We start from the raw sequence: 17,246 nt of genomic DNA, 5'->3' as shown, positions 1-17,246 counted from the left end.
TAACACCAGTGGCCACTCAATTTTAACTAACTTCTTAAAATGACCGTTAACGATCTCAAAATGAAAATATTCAAGAATTAAAGTTATTCAGAACGATATTTACCAAGGTTATCAAACCCGGACCGGACCGGACGGCCCAATCCGGTTCGACCAGAACCGGTCACAATTTCGGACCGGAGGTGGTCCGGTTGTTAAATCCTTGAAAACCGTCCAGACCTGCTCAAACCGGCCAGTTCAACCATGAAGCGGTTGACCCAATGCCGGTTAGGCGGTTTGGTCCGGTTTGCTTTTAGACATGTTTACTTAAAAAAAAATATATAAATTTTGACAAATGTAGTATTCGAACCTTGGACCTTTGGTCTATAGACTTTAATACTCACCACTACACTACCATTTCACTTAGGTCTATTATTAACTATTTAAGAATAAATAATAATGTTATAACTTAAATAATTAAAATATGATTCAGTTTCTATTTAGATAAATATTATTAAAAAATTATTATATTTTCTCAATATTAATATAGTTTAATTAGCATTTAGATTTTAAATATATACAAATAAATTTTAAAAATCTAATAAATTTAAATTTAAGTTGAATTATAAAATACATATCGTATTAGCATATTTACATGTTAGTTATTAATAAAAAATAATAACTATTAATTTTAAAAGTATATATTTTCTTTAATTTTTATATTTATTTGTCATGTTAAATTTATTAATTTGATATCATGTTTTGATACTAAATAAATGTTATTATATTAGTATAATTTTTATAGGATTGAGGTTAGCTTTCCTAGGCTGATCCCAGGTTAGGTTTTCCTTGTTTGTTTGTTTTTTCCTTTCCTGTTTCTACCAAAAAAAAAGTATAATTTTTTATGAATATAGTTGATATTATACTATGTTATAAGATTAAATATGAATAAAAATGTAATTTGCACATGATCTTTGAATACCGATTGAACCCCGGTTAGATCCCGATTAAACCTTAAATCCTTGACCCTTTATCTTTTCCGGTTGTTTGACCGGTCCGGTTTTGACAACCATGATATTTACCATGAAACTACATTTTTTATTTTCGAAAATCACATTTTTTGGAGCTTTCTCTCTTTAAAAATTCACTTTCTCTCTCCTAACCAAACAACACCCAAATGACCTCAAAACGAAAATTTTCAAGAATTCAAGTTCCTTAAAATATCATTAACGCTTTGGATTTTTTATTTTTAGCCGTCATGGGTCGTTTTGAGACGTTAAGTGGCCACCGGTTTTAAAAAGTGTAAAGTCCAATGGCCATACCGGGAAAAAATGAAGTTCAGTGACCATAATGTAAAAATGGATAAAGTTCAGTGGCCATGGGTGTAATTTACCCTTAGAAAAATTCACCATTTAAATATAAATTATTAAAAAAGAAAATAATAGTCATAAAAATTAATGTGTTTATTTATCATTTTGCACAAACAACTAATATCAATAAGTTAAGTTTTACCAAATAGATTTATATAAATAACTAGTCAAATCAGTTAAACAAAAATAATCAGCTAACAGTTGATAACTAAGCTCTATTTACCAAAAAGGACTATCAAATGAATAACACTCTAGATAACCTAGTGTTATGTTGAAAGAAAAATTTAGGATATTGCTATTTACCGCAACCAAATTCCTTATCACCGCATCCATTGGACAATTTTGCCCTTGACATAAAATTTTTTTCGAAATTGGAAAAAAAAATTTTGAGAAAAAATTCAAAATTTAGCCTAAACGGATGTGGCATACCCTTCGACCCATGGCGTATGCCGCATCCGTTCCCACCATGGGTTGAACGGTACGCCGCATCCGTTTAAAATCGTAGAATTTTTAGTGACGAAAAATACTAAATCATTCAATTTTTTTATGATGAAAAATAAAAAATTCTCCTATTTTTTGTGACAAAAAATGTAAAATCGTCATGAAAAATATGTATTATTTTCATGAGTTCTTTGATAAAAAGATGTAAATCTTAATGTTTCTGACTCGTAATCATCCATTTTCGGGGTTCGAATTGTCACACATCAATTATTTTCATAATTTCAATTATTGTTGTTCGGGTTTATGATTTTGGAGAGAGAATTTTCAGTTTTTTTTATCAAAATTATGAGAAGGACAAAAAAGTCCAAAAGAGGCGGTGATAAAGAATTTGGTTGCGGTATTTAGCAGTTGACTAAATTTAATGGTCATCAGAGGCTTGTTGTGAGTAAAAATAAAAGATCATGAACTTAATGTGTCGAAATATAAGGGCCTAATAAAATATCGAGTTGCTGAAGCACCAATACTGAATTTCAAAATCCTAATAATAGATAAAATAATATTAATAATAAGTTTCCTAATACTTGAGTTGAGTTGAGAAAGGCTAATAAAAAAAACTATTCAGCTACAAAAACAAAATCAATTAAGCTAGGCTATGTATTTGACTAGATTCAGATCAATTGTATTAGCTCTGCTTCCTTCCTCTCAGGGGTGGTTCCTGGAGGTTCGGGGTGCTCCAGCACGCCCCAGCGCCCCCTTCTCTCCGATGATCACCTGAAGCGCTCTTTGGGCCACAGCTCGAGCATGTTTCTTTCCAAATTCAGGAAGGTCTTTTATCTGAGCAATATTCAGGACATTCTCATTTGGTCCTTGAGCTTTGCTGAGATGGATCATATTTGCCAGGACCGCTGTAAACGTTTGACAATACTTAGTTTGCAAGGTTGAAAGGAACCTATGATCAAATATTCGAGCGTACTTCCACATCTTCTTCGAACCTCTCGCCTCTTCGGTATAAAAAGTTTCAAAAACTCGAGCCAAACTAGATTTCTCCGACTCAAATTCAGGGTTGTCCTTGCGCAGCACATTCAAAAGATATATATGGTCCACTTCATAAACTTCCATACATCTTATAAACAGAACCAAAGGATGGAGTCCGGTATAGCTTATGTGTGTACGATACAGGTAAGTCTTCAAGCTATCTCCCACATCTGTCTGTTCTCCTGCATACACGAGATTGTAGAGCGTATCTCTAAAATGTCCTGTCACCTCAAAGGCACGCTTTATTGCATTGATCGCTTCAAGGCTCGGATGAAAATTTTCAATAGGCAACGGAGTTTTGAAATAACTGATGTACCTCTCTTTCAAATTGGCAGAGACTCTAGAGTAATTTTCAGCACTCTTTGTGTATAGCCTCAGATAGCTCGCAGCTAGATAACATAATGCATTCTTCATTCGGGCTATCCGGTCAGCTGTCAACAACTCTGCTGGAAAAACCGTGATAGCCTCTGGTTCTCCTGTAATTGTGACATAAGGATCATCACTTAACTCCTCTAAGTCAAACTGATATTCTGGTGGTGACGATAAATCCACGTGAATGTCATCAAAAACAGCTTGATTTCTGGAGTCTGTTAGATTATAGGCCAGTATGAACATCTTTCCTATTGTTCTTGGACTCAATTTCCCCTTTATCTCTTTTAAGAATTCTGTTCCAATCCGGACAAGCTCCAAATCGTCCTTTTTTGTAAGATGAAGGACTTTTCTTGATGCTCCTGGGCTCAAGTCCTTCCAGTCTGCTATTTCATCTGGTGTAAATGAGATTCTTGTTGTATTCTGAAACATAGTATAATCAAGCGGTAAGATAGGCTGATTAACGAATGCTCTCAAACGTGATTCATAGTCCAAATCAATAGGAGGCACGACCGCTGTAGGATTGAGGCTTTGGTCCCTCAATTGCCTTATTAAAAGGTCTGTAAGATCTGTTGAGTTCATGATAACCAGCAAGTTGAGAAACAGACGTGCCGCTAGTCACTTAATAACCTTAACCTGAGAAGAAAACGGGTGGAGAGGCGGTGACCGATCCAAGATTCATTAATAGGGTACTCCATATAAACTTATGGTATATTATAACAGGAAGTCCTCTTTTTTCTTATTTGCTTATCATGCTACAGTTCAATAGAAAGAGTATTGTCATTGTAATTTACACAATTTGATTCTTAAACCTAGAAATTCAAATTCCATTCAAAGGAAAACTCATATAAAAAAAGGCGGCCCAGTGCACTACGTGTCCCCGCTAAGCGAGGGTCCCACCATAAGGATGTACTGTGGGCAAGCCTTCCCCTATCAATTTATTTGGCAAGAGGCTGCTCCTAATACTCGAATCCGTGATCTCTCGGTCATACGACAACACCGTCAACAGTTGCGCCAAGACAGGCCCTCATTCAAAGGAAAACTCATATATCAAACCAAAATTCTTCAAAAAAATTGACCAATTTAATAGTTTTCAACTCTAATAAAAACATAGAAATAACACAAAGAGATAAAGTCATTGATTCTTATAAAGAGAAAGAACAAATAGCTCCACAAATAAAGAAACCCAAATCAGAGAACAATTGTAAGAATCAAATTAGAGAACTCAAATCCAAATAGCAGCAAAAACAATTCTAATCAAAGATCAAATATGAAAACATGACATCGGACTTATCAAATTGTGATGAAATATCAGATAATACCATAAAGCAATGATTTGAAATCGCACCTAATGGGTGAAAATTTCAAGTCAGAAAATGGAACAGGATGGAATTTGGAATTGGAAGCTTACCTTTTCAAGTCAGAAAATGGAACGGTGGAACTTTGAAAAAGCAAGACCGCGACGACACAAGAAAACTTGAGGGAACGCGACGGCGGTGAAGGCATGGAATGAAGTTAGAGATTATTTGGATGGGGGTTAATTAAAGTAAGGTAGAGTAAGTGTATTGGACTTACCTTATTTGTTTTGAGAATAAATTGGAGAGTAAAGTAGGTGAGGGTAGATGAAAGTAAATATTCCCTGTTTTCTTTACACCTCAATTTTGGGTGAAGTATGGTTAAGTATTTTCTTTTTACAAAATTACCCTTATGTTTTTTTTTTTTTTTTTAATTTCAGCCGTATCAAATGCACCTCAATAAGTTTATGTGGATGACTTTTCTGTGAATTTCTTTAGGCGATCCTCTCCATGGTGCACTGGAATCCAGTGCCATCCTTTGTGGCAGTGAGAGTTAGATGTCATCAAATATGTGTAAATAAAATGAATTTTTTATTTTACAATCCTAATTAGGAAAAGGTGGATGTTTAATTTCAAAAGTAATTAAGTCACTAGTAATGAATTAACATTTAAAAAATATGTCAATTTAGGTCTTAGTAACAGAACGGGACACGTTATTGATATTACTTTATTAAGTTCTGTCGATTATACATGGAATGAGAACTCTGAACTTAACGTAGTAATAGTAATAGGAATGACGTGTCCAATCTGTTATCGAGGCTAAATTGATACCATTTTTTAAACATTAAACCTATATTAGTGTTATTTTGTACGTTGAGTCTAAATTAATACTTTCCAAAAGATCATAGGCTTATTTTGGTAGCTTATACCTAGTTTAAAAGAGTAAGGGTATAAGAGTAATTTGGTATATAACCTTACCTTACTTTACCTTCAAACCAAACACAACTACATTATTTAACCATCACTTACCTTACATTCCATCCAAACACAACAAGTTATTTTATAAACCTCACTTACCTTACCTTACCATACCTTACTTTAATTAATCCCCATCCAAACAAGCCCTTAGTGAAGTTTTAGTGTTTTCACCTCATCTTAGTAAATTACCAATTTACACTTTTTTTAGGGTAAATTATAAAACTAGGTCAAATGGGAGACTCATTTACATATTTAACTCATTTACTCAACATACTATATATCTAGATGTTTTTGTGTGACTTTCTCATAATACCCTCAATATTTACGCGCGTCTATCTTCCTCCCGTCTGATTTCGCAGATTCGATCATATGTGAAGCCTGCGAAGCTAATCGATGGGTTTACTTCATGAATTTAATTAGCATATGTGAATCCTGCGAAGCTAATGTTTGTTTTACTTGATGAATTTAATTAGCATATGCGAAGCCTGGATGTGTTTTGAAGCTAATTCGCGAAGTGGTATATAACAAAAAATGCCAAACAACAACGGATTCTAACATTAAAATCATAACATTATCAAAATTTACAACAAGATTGCCAAAATAACAACATTAAAATCATAACATTATCAAAATTTACAACAAGATTGCCACAATAAACTCCTAACAAATCACTTCAAAGTGAACCTGACTAATCCGGACGGAAATTTCTCTCTCTACAGGAAGTCCAGACCTTTTGGGATGAGAAATGGAAGTCCATACCTTTTGGGATGAACGTGTCCCATGGTGCACACCAAGATTGGGACAATCTCTCCTAACCAATCATTTCAAAGTGAATGTGCCAATCTTGAGGGAAATTTCTCCCTATACAGGAAGGAAAGTCATCTCCCCTGTATCCGAGAACGCCGCCTTCCAGAAAAGGATGTTATGTAATCAACCACCTTCAGAAAAACTAATCGTGTTAGGCAGGGAAAAAGACGATTTTGGCTTCATGAAATGAGGATTAGTGAAGCATGCGAACGTAAATGTGCAGGGAAAGAGATGATTTTACTTCGCTAATCGATGTTTTCGCGAGGTATGCGAGGTCTGAAACGTGATGATCTACGTCGCATATCGATGCTTTCGCGAAGTCTGCGAGTGAAATCATGAACTTTTCTACTCGCAGACTTCGCGAACTAATCGATTCGCGAAGTAGATCGTCACGTTTCAGGCTCTTTCTCTTCGCAGATCTTCGCGAAATCATCGACTACGCGAAGTGTATTCATGGAAAAACGCAGAGAAAACAACAGATACTTACATTTTTTGCTTCTTTCACCCTTAAAAGCGACAATAACAATATGATAAACTGGGAAAAATGATGGAAATAACATAGAATAACCATTTCTTTGATGGTAACAAGAAGAAAAAAACCAAGTAACGAGCAGGAACAGAAAGATGAAGAACCATGGCTTCGTTTTCTAGGATTAGGAAGTTGCAGAATCAAGAGATGAAGTGAGGAAAAATAGAAATACATTGTGATTTGGAGAAATTGTGCAGATTTCGTGCAATTTAAAGGAAGATATGAAGATCAAAAGTCTTGGAATCATTAATGGAGGAGCCAACAGCCGTTTCGCGCACCCAAGGAGAAGAGGGGAGAGAACGTTCGCGTAAGGGGAAGTGGGAAGGTTAGAGGTATTATGGGAAAGTCACACAAAATCAGTCTAGATATATAGTAGGTTGGGTAAATAGGTTAAATATGTAAATAGGCCCCCCAATCGAGTAATTATGTATTCGCCACTGAAGAGGAGAGAGAAGGGAGAGTAATAAGAAGAACAAAAATAAGAAATTAAAGATAGATAGAGAGAAAAAATGATGTATTTGATTTTTATTTTTTATTTTAGGGTTTGTTTGTGATAATTAAATAATAAGAGGGGTTAATTTATAAAATAAATAAATATAAGAACAAAATTAACTCTTTTTCCTTTGACTTTTAACACCATTAATCAATTTGACATGTGTTTACTAACGGAATGAATTTCAAAGTACCACTTTATAAATTTTTAAACCATAAGGGTACGGATCGAAAACATGTTACTTTTCCCTTAAAACTATATATTGGATTAAAAATTAACTGATTTTTAACCAATGATACCACAAGCATCAAATGACAAAATTTTAGAAAATCTTAAAATTGATGATATGAATAGTGAAAATTAATTGGCAGAATGAGACATTGGATACTAAATATTATATGAATGGGATTCGATTGAATTATGTTATAAAGGATTCATTATTCATAAAGTGATTAAGAATTCCTTAGCTATTTACTCAAGTTACTTCTAAATATGGTAACCTTTTCTCAAATTTTTATATTGCTTTTCATCTTTTCAGGTATTTTTGTACTTTGAATAAATTAGTTAGTAACCTTTTCTCAAGTTAAATGAATTTTTAAGATTTTCTTTAATAAAATCATTTTGAAATTTGTCTCAATATACATTTCCGCAACTACAAAAAATAAAAAGAGACGAAAAATATGATGTGATTTCGACGTAAACAGTAGTCAACTTTCACCATTGACTTAAACGACACGTGAACACTGCTAGCTAGCTAACCAGAATGACATGTGGATGCCACCTAGTTGACACATGTTATTTCTGTCAGCTAGATGGCAGCCATGTGTCATCTAGGTGACAACCACGTATCGTTTGATCAGCGTTGAAAGTTGATATTGCTAATTTGGCTACGTCACTTTTTACTCTTGAAGTCACATTGATTTTATTGAAATGAAATTCAAAGTTTAATAATTATATTGATACAAATTGAAGTTAAGTGAATATCTTAAAACAATCGTAAAATTTTAATGACCAACGATGCATTTAATCCGAAAAATGACGGATAATACAAAAGAAGAGATTTGAGTAGAATGGTGCTTTCAAAGGAAGAGTATATTTCCTCAATGAAATGCTTTTTGCCTTCGAGATAGTATTAATCGTGATCAGTTTAATTGTTTTTGCATTTGGATGTGTAATTAACGGGGTCAAAGGTATCATTGGTCACTGAATTTATATAGTTGTCTAGTTATTCCATTTCAATTTATCTTAATAAAATTATTCAACTTTGAATTTTGTCTAACTCTCGCGACTTCAGTAATTAAAAAGTATCAAAATAATGACATACATGCCACGTCAGAATAAGTCAACTCATATCTCTGACCGAAACGAAATGTGACAGCCACGTGTTAGTTACTTTTATAAAAAAAAACTAAATTTTGTTTTTTCATAAAAATAATCAACACGTGATAGCCAGATGGCACATATGTGAATGCCACATGTCGTATCGGTCAAAAATCTAAGTTGACTCATGCCGAAATGTCACATATGTCATCATTTCGATATTTTTTAATCATTGAAATCTCCAGAGTTACCTAATTGAGACAAAACTCAAAGTTGAATAATTTTATTGAAATAAATTAAAATTGAGTAACCATTTTAAAAAAACCATATAAGTTCAATGACTAATGTTGTATTTAAGCCATATTCTTTATTCCTATTCATATCAATTATGTGAAAATTTCTATATATATATGGAAGAGTTCTCAATGGAGAGTCTCCATCCATAGAGACTAATATATTCTAATAGCATGTTACAAATAGATTATCAGGTTATCAAAATGTATATTTCTCTCTCCATGATAAATTATAGGCAAAAAGCATCTTGAGGCTCCTGCTCTTTCATTGTTTGGTACATTAAGCCCTCGATCTTTCATTTAAACACATTGAGCCCTTGATCTTTCATTGTTTGGTGCATTAAGCCCTCGATCTTTCATTTAGACACATTGAGCCCTTAATCTTTCATATATGGATGTATTAGGTCATTTTGTAAATCAATTCATATATGAGTGTATTAAGGGCCTGTTTGGTTCAACTGTTAGCTAATAAATGTTGTTGTTAGCTGTTTGCGGTTGTAGTAAGCTGTTTGTTATTAGTTGTTTAATTATTAGCATTTTACTCCAAACCGTAGGAAACATAGCGTTTGGTTAGGTTTATATAACTGCAGCGTTTAGTATTTTCTATGGACACTGCAACATTTTGGAGTTTTTCACGAAAAGCTCTTTTTTAGAGCTTTTCATGGATAGTTGTTTGTAGTTACTTGTTATTGATAAAATTATCCTTCTTATTTCCACAAAATGTGTTTCCTTTTTGACATAATTTTTATTTCTAGAACAAATTTATCGAAAAACAAAGTTTTGTTGCATTCAATAAATTTTTTATTTTTTATTCTTTATATAATTTATTTTTATTAATTTGTAAAATATATTTTTTATTTTATAATTTATTTGTAGATTAATTTAAAATATGTCCATATTAGAAATAAATATATACTAACAGTAATAGTTCATTATAATTTTACCAAACACTAATAATTAAATAATTAATAACAAACAACCAACAGCAACAACAAACAGCTTACTACAACAACTAACATCAACAGCAACATCTACTAGCTAACAGTTGAACCAAACAGACCCTTAATACACCCATATATGAATTAATTTACAAAAGGACATAATAAACCCATATATGAAAGATCAGGGCTCAATATATCTAAATGAAAGATCAAAGGCTTAATGCACCAAACAATGAAAGATCAGGAGCTTAATGTGTCTAAATGAAAGATCGATGACTTAATGCACCAAACAATAAAAGATCAAAAGCTTCAAGATGCTTTTTGCCTAAATTATAGTCCATTTTTTAAAAGGTTTCTCTCACCGTAATAAATTCTTGTACTTCTCTCTCTTCTCTCTTCCATAATATTCATTTTTCTCTTGTTTTCTTTTTTTTTCAATATCTTCTTCTTTTTTTTTTTTTTTTTTAACACAAAAGAATTAGCTTCCCAGTTAATTTTCCAGATTTTAACACAAAAGAATTAGCTTTCTCAATTAATTTTCCAGAATTTAACACAAAAGAGCTAGCTTAATATTGATATTGGTACACTTGCCAGAAATTGGATAAATGATAAGAAATTTTTGAAAGATGATGCATTGGCTGAGGCTACACAGATTTCGACTAGTTCTATTAAATACAGAGAAGGAATTTCGCCTCTCATCGCGCCTGCTACTGTTTATGCATCGGCTGAACAGATAGTTAATTCGAAAACAACACGATCGAATTTCAATATAATTTGAAAATTTAATGTTGATGCAGCTTTTGGAAATTTCAAAGGCTACCATTAACGATCTTATAAGGTCTTTGAAATAAGACCTGGAAATTGAGAGGTTGAAGAAGCACAAATTCTGTTTTTAATTTTCACCTTTTCCAACGTAGAAAATTGCCGTTTCAATTTTTTATATATATATATAATATTTCAATTCTTAATTACTAGTAGTTAAGATAAAAAAAAAAAAAAAAACAATTACAAGATAACAATTTCCAATATGTCAATCACACCCATAACCATAGAGCCTTATGCATCTTACACATGTCCTATACATCTTACATATGTACCTTTTTTAGCAATTTTTCTGATTTTTAATGCTATATTTTTTTGTCCTTTAAAAAAAATGCTATGTTTTTGTAAACCAAATAATGTTACTAATATATAATAAATAATATCTACTTTCTTCTTCCTATTTTTTTTTATTCATATCCGATAATTGCCTCATAAAACTAGCAACTTTTAACGGGTTAGTTTTCATTTCTAACACACTTTCGAAATCTCACCAAAACTAACACATTTTACTAACTAAATTCCAATCTTACCCTCATCTCTAACACTCCGCTCCCGCTCTTCAACATTCGAACTTCCATCACTCTAACCTAACACCCCTCTATTCCTCTCTCTAACTTTCTGGCGATTCATTGGCCGATTCTGTACATTTCATACAGCGAATCTCTGTTATTTGGAGTTGACATGGCGAGAACACAATGCTCAGACAACGAATCGAACTCAGAAGGAATAACGAAAAAGAGGGTAAATAACTTGACTTTACATTTGCGTTTCTATCTTCTATTGGATGTACATTTGTTGTGTTTGAGAAGGAACATTTCGTCTCGTTTCGTTTCGTTTACTGCTTCTGGTGTTAGGGTTTTTTCTGGGTTCGTCTGGTGTTAGGAAGTCATTCGTCGATGTGTATGTTCATCGGCAACCTAATTGTAGATAGTACATAGTCATAGACAGCCTAATGGCCGATAGAACATCTATATCGTCGATCATTTTGCCGATAGAACAGTCATGTCGACGTTATATTGCCGATAGAACAGTCATGTCGACGTTATATTGCCGATAGAACATTCATATCGATGTTATATTGCCGATAGAACATTCATATCGACGAACTATTACTGATAACTCTCTTATTCTAGCATACGCTAGCCAAATCAAGCTCAACGTTATAATTAGCTTGATTGTATATTCCCTGATGATATATGTCTACAACATTTTTCAGCATGATCGTGTAGACAAGAGGAAGAGAGATGAACATGGCTCTCCTTCGAAGAAGAAAGCCAAGAAGAAATCTGCATATAAATACAAAAAAGCATTTGGAACGGAAAGCGTCATCACGGTTAGGTGTAACCTAGAAGCAGCAAACCAGATAAAGGGGTTGTTAACATCAGACCAACTAAATCTATTTAGGAAGAGTTGCTTCGGCCAGTACTTGGAAATGACCAATATAGTATTTGCAGGAGTCCTCTGCCATACCGTTTTAACAAGGGAGATCATACATGAAGACCTCAAACCCAGGGAGCTTTGCTTCAAAGTTAGAGGTGTTGAGTTAAGATTTGGGGATTGGGAGTTTGGACTCCTAAGTGGGTTACGTTTTGGAGACATGGAAGCATTTCTGGAAAGGTTCAGTGGGATAAATAAGCCATATAGATTTAGGAATAAGTTTTTTCCAGGCATCCCTACACCATCCTATAAAGACGTGGAAACAATTATGCTGGAAACTGTTTGGAAGGATCAGTCTGATCAGGATGCAGTTTCATTTGCCATGTTGTATTTTGCCATTGGCTGTGTGTTGGATAACATGCGCGAAAAAAAAGTTCTTCATTGGGTGTTGGAACTTTCTGAATTTCCAAGATTGTTTAACGAGTTTCCATGGGGTGTTTGTGGCTGGGATGTGACCTACATGTCTCTTGTTAATGGGATAGATGGTGGAAAAGACCGAATTGATCAATTGATCGCTTATAGGGAGAAGTTAAGGATTAACCGTGTCTCATACAACCTATATGGTTTTGCATACGTATTTCAGGTATGATGTGTGTATATTCTGTATACTAGAAATGTTGGTAATAGGCATAAATAATGAATTGGAACTTTGTTGCAGGCTTGGTTGTTCGCAGTATGGGATGCCACCCGGACATGGTATGAGAAGAAAGGCACTCGCATCCCACGATGGCTACGATGGAAAAAGACCGCTATCGCTAAATTGCCCAAAGTCCTAGCCATTTTTGAAGTAAGTTGACCAAGCATTGTGCCTATATGTGTCACTATTGTGCTATACATCTGACTGACTTGTTTATTTGTACATTTGTATTTTTAGTCGGGAGTCGGGTGTAAAACCAAATGCCACGAAACTGACAGCTGAAGACACCGAGAAAGAAAGCTCATGGTATGATCATCTAGTAAACCATGTGGAGGGTCTGCAGTGTAATTATGACCATGTATTTACCGATTTGGAAAAGGGGCAAGAGTAGGAAAAGGGGCAACAGGAGGAAAAGGGGCAAGAGGTTGCAAAGGGGAAGGAGGTGGAAGAAGAGGGGAAAGAGGAGCAAGAGGATGAAGGCATGGAAAAGGAGGAACATGAGGGATTGGGTACATATGAAGGCGGATATGTTGATGTAGAGGATGACAGTGAATCTGAGACTGATAATGATGAAAATGCCTTCATTGTCTCACCTAGAGTACCTGTCCAGAAGAAGAAACAATCTGGTCTGGAACGACTACTGAGGAGGATGTTTGATGAGCACGAGAAGAAAATGAATGTCAAGTTTGCTGAGCAAGAGAAGATGATAACTGAACAGTTTGGTCAGCAAGATAGGAAACTGAATGCCTTTGTAAATAGATTGTCCGTTGTAGAACGTGATGTGCAGGAACTGAAGTCACAATGGGATGTTGATATGTATGAGATGGAGATTGGAGGACAAGGTCTGGATGATAATGAGAAGACGGAGCAGGAGGAGATGGAGAATAAAGAGCATGAGGAGAGGGAGAAGAAAGAGCAGGAGGAGATAGAGAAGAACGAACATGAAGAAAGGGATAAGAAACAACGGGAGGATGTAGAGAAGAAAGAGCAGGAGGCGATGGAGAAGAGAGTACATGAGGAGAGGGAAAATACAGAGCAGGAGGAGAGGGAGAAGAAAGAGCAGGAGGCGAGTGAGAATAAAGAGCAGGAGGCGAGGGAGAAGAGAGAACATGAGGAGGTGCACAAAGAGCAGGAGGAGAGGGAGAAGAGAGAACATGAGGAGAAGGTGCACAAAGAGCAGGAGGAGAGGGAGAAGAGAGAACATGAGGAGAAGGTGCACAAAGAGCAGGAGGAGAGGGCTAAGAAAGAGCAGGAAGAGAGGGCTAAGAAAGAACAGGAGGAAATAGAGAAGAAACATCATGAGGAGAGGGCTAAGAAAGAACAGGAGGAGAGGGCTAAGAAAGAACAGGAGGAAATAGAGAAGAAACAGCAGGAGGAGATGGAGAAGAAAGAGCAGGAGAGGGCAATTGTTATAATAATTGATGTAAGTTTGTTTTTAACGTTTAATATGGTGCTTTTAACTGAATTCACAATGATCAAGAATTATGACAAACCCGGAAATTGGGGACAATCCAAGTTGTTTGTGCAACGAATCACTAGGATGAAAGAGTTTCACAGTCGGCCTTGGTATGAGGTTAAACATGTGCTAATACCCATCAACTATAAAGGAGAACACTGGTTACTCGGTGTGTTCTACGTGGAAGAAATGAGGATGGAGTTCTATGATATTCTGGAGTCAAATGCATCCAATGAATCAATAGACAAATGGCTTGAACCCCGGTTTCGTATCATGACAAGAGCAATGGAAGAGGCCGAGTATTGGAAGAAAAGTGGGCGGCCTGATAACGGCAATCGATTCGTAAAGTGGGAGAGGGCTCGCGGGTGCCCACAACAGCTGCGCAAATCCAATGATTGTGGTGTCTTCCTATGCTTGTTTGCTCAGCATTATGTTGAAAAGGGGCCATTATGTACGGATTATGGATTCTCCGGGTTTGATGGACGTTTCTATAGGCTGCGGGTGTGCTTGGAACTCTTCAACCAACGATTGTTGGACCAGAATGATCTAATTACAATGCCTAATTTGCTTGGCTTGTAATCTATTGTAACATGTAAACGTTTGTTGGTAACTTATGAATGTAAATTATTGGTGACATCTTCTTGTTGGTAATAGGACATATGTGAGCATATCAGCGTCTATTTAGTCGATATGGGACCATATCGGTGTTAACGTACGACAGATGGGAGCATATCGGCGTATGTAGACGTCGATATGGAACCATATCTGTGTTAACGTGGGACAGATGGGAACAAATCGGCGTCTATAGACGCCGATATGGAACCTTATCGGCGAGTACGTAGGATCATATCGGCATGTCCGTAGGACAAATGGGGTCATGGAAGGCGTCTATTTAGTCGATATGGGAGCATATCGGCGTCTACATAGTCGAGATGGGAGCATATCGACGTGTATATATGGCATATTGTTACGTGAACTCCTGATTCAAAAGGCACAAACTCTCATATTATCAGTACAGAAATTATCAATACACAAATTATCAATACAGAAATTATCAATACACAAATTATCAATACAGAAATTATCAATACAGAATATAGAGTACACTATTTGCCAGCTGAGTTTTTAGAACAGCTTGCTTCACTTGATATTGTTGGTGGAATCCGAGATGGAACTCGTAACATACTAGTACAAGTCGCTCGATTATGACCAGTATGCTGGCATCTGGTGCACCTTGTCGGAGTTACCTCCTCGCCCCTTGACGGTATTCGGCTTTGATTTCTCGGACGTCCCACTCTAGAGGTGGCAATTTCTGACACGAAAACACGAAAACAGAGCCAACCCGACTGACACGACACGATTGACACGAAAGTCATTTTTCTAACATTTATAACATATAAAACCATATAGAACATAAATATGAGATAACACGATTTTGACACGAAACACGACAATTGCCAGGTCTATCCCACTCTAGGCGCAACCTTTTTAGGAGGAAGCACCCGCTTAGGAGGCTCACAAACTTTCCATTCAGACTGGTGGCCTAGTGGATGTATGGGTTCATGGTACGACAATCGTACAGTCTCATTTTTGTAGTAGCGATGCACCCACGCATATACATTCTCTAATCGATGCATTGATGCAATCTTACATACATGTCTGCATGGAAATTGTGACAATTGCCATTTCCTACACGTGCATGTTCCCGCGCGCAGATTCACTATTCCACCCTTACCTCGATCGCCGATTTCAAAATTGTGAGCATCAATAGGCTTATATGAACACTGAACTGACTTATTGACATGTTTATGCATCTTCTCGTTATAAAATGCGGACAAATATGTCTCCCGTTCCCCTGCAAAAACATTTTCAATATATGAGTACATAAGAACTATTAGTACATTATACCAGGGACGAGGTCCTAATATCATACCTGCTTTTGTGCGTCTCTCATGAAACCATGCTTGGAGGATTGTCCTTATATACTCAACCAACAATGTGATCGGTAGACGTCTACCATCTCCCATTCTTGCGTTGAATGATTCTAATATGTTTGTCGTCATAATGTTATACCGACGTGCGCAAAAATACGCACGTGTCCATTTCTCTCGACGAGCTTCCTCTAGGTAGTCCGCTGCCCCCGGACTTATACTACGAAGTCTGGCGAATCTTTCCTGGAAATCAGAGGTCCGCCAGGCTTTTGCAACTTGCCAATACGCTATGTCTAACTTTTTCCTGCCCCCAAACTTAGCCTTCACATTCTGTTTCAAATGCTGAGCACAACTTCCATGTACCGCATTTGGATACACCATATTGACTGCATAATCAATGCTCTTGTTCCTATCTGATATTATGACGAGGTCTTCAACATCACCAATACATTCTTTCAACCTGGTGAAGAAATAAGCCCATGATTCATTACATTCATTCGGCCCAATTCCGAATGCAATTGGGTAAATTTGATTATTACCATCCTTTCCAACCGCAACATAAAGTACCCCGCCATACTTAACCTTTAAGTGTGTTCCATCTACACATATAACGGGGCGAATATGTGCGTTAAAACCCCGAATTGAAGCACCAATGGCCATGAAGAAGAATTTGAAATTATCTTCATCGTCAGTTTCAATATGTGTCACCGTACTTGGATTAACAAATTTCAGTGTCTCACAATAATCAGGTAACAACATGTACGATTCTTCAGGTGTACCACTCGTGCTATCTACCGCCCAACATCTTGCTCTCCAAGCTTGCATGTAAGATAAGTTGATTGAAAATAATTTTTCAATCTCCCAAATGATATGACTTGGACGGTACACCCGATTCTCCATATCTAACTTCTCACTAAGTATGATACCTGCTACTCGTTTCCCCGCTTGCCTGTGATGTGGCAATAGTTGTCCACCCCTATCACAAGTGTGACTGTCCATACTGTCAATTCTCCGAAGTATGAACATATCTGAACCGAGTATGACTCCACCTCTAGCCCGCCACTTAAATGTATCAACATGCTTGCATCGGACCTCAAACAAAGACTTAGTTGATCT

General features: G+C 35.9%; 1 protein-coding gene across 2 annotated transcripts; it reads right to left on the bottom strand.

Annotated features, from left to right (window-relative positions):
- Positions 1–2,311: 2,311 nt before the first annotated feature.
- LOC136203276 (uncharacterized) lies at positions 2,312–4,763 on the bottom strand. 2 transcript variants are annotated; one of them, XM_065994398.1, is made up of 3 exons: positions 4,603–4,763; positions 3,705–3,827; positions 2,312–3,614 (listed from the first exon to the last, which is right to left on the bottom strand). In XM_065994398.1, the coding sequence occupies exons 2-3, from the start codon at positions 3,771–3,773 to the stop codon at positions 2,490–2,492; spliced, it is 1,194 nt and encodes a 397-aa protein (XP_065850470.1). In that variant the 5' UTR covers positions 3,774–3,827; positions 4,603–4,763; the 3' UTR covers positions 2,312–2,489. The 2 variants fall into 2 exon arrangements, with proteins under 2 accessions (XP_065850470.1, XP_065850469.1); XM_065994397.1 differs by having other exon boundaries at positions 2,312–3,827.
- Positions 4,764–17,246: the final 12,483 nt, after the last annotated feature.

The sequence above is a fragment of the Euphorbia lathyris genome, chromosome 8 (assembly GCF_963576675.1).
Source record: "Euphorbia lathyris chromosome 8, ddEupLath1.1, whole genome shotgun sequence".
In the NCBI taxonomy this organism is placed as follows: domain Eukaryota; kingdom Viridiplantae; phylum Streptophyta; class Magnoliopsida; order Malpighiales; family Euphorbiaceae; genus Euphorbia; species Euphorbia lathyris.
Note: the sequence above shows the minus strand (reverse complement) of the source record. Positions and strands in the feature narration are given on the sequence as shown.

Coding starts and splice junctions, on each gene's coding strand:
- LOC136203276 (XM_065994397.1), bottom strand. CDS start 3,773: ATGAACTCAACAGATCTTACAGACCTTTTAATAAGGCAATTGAGGGAC.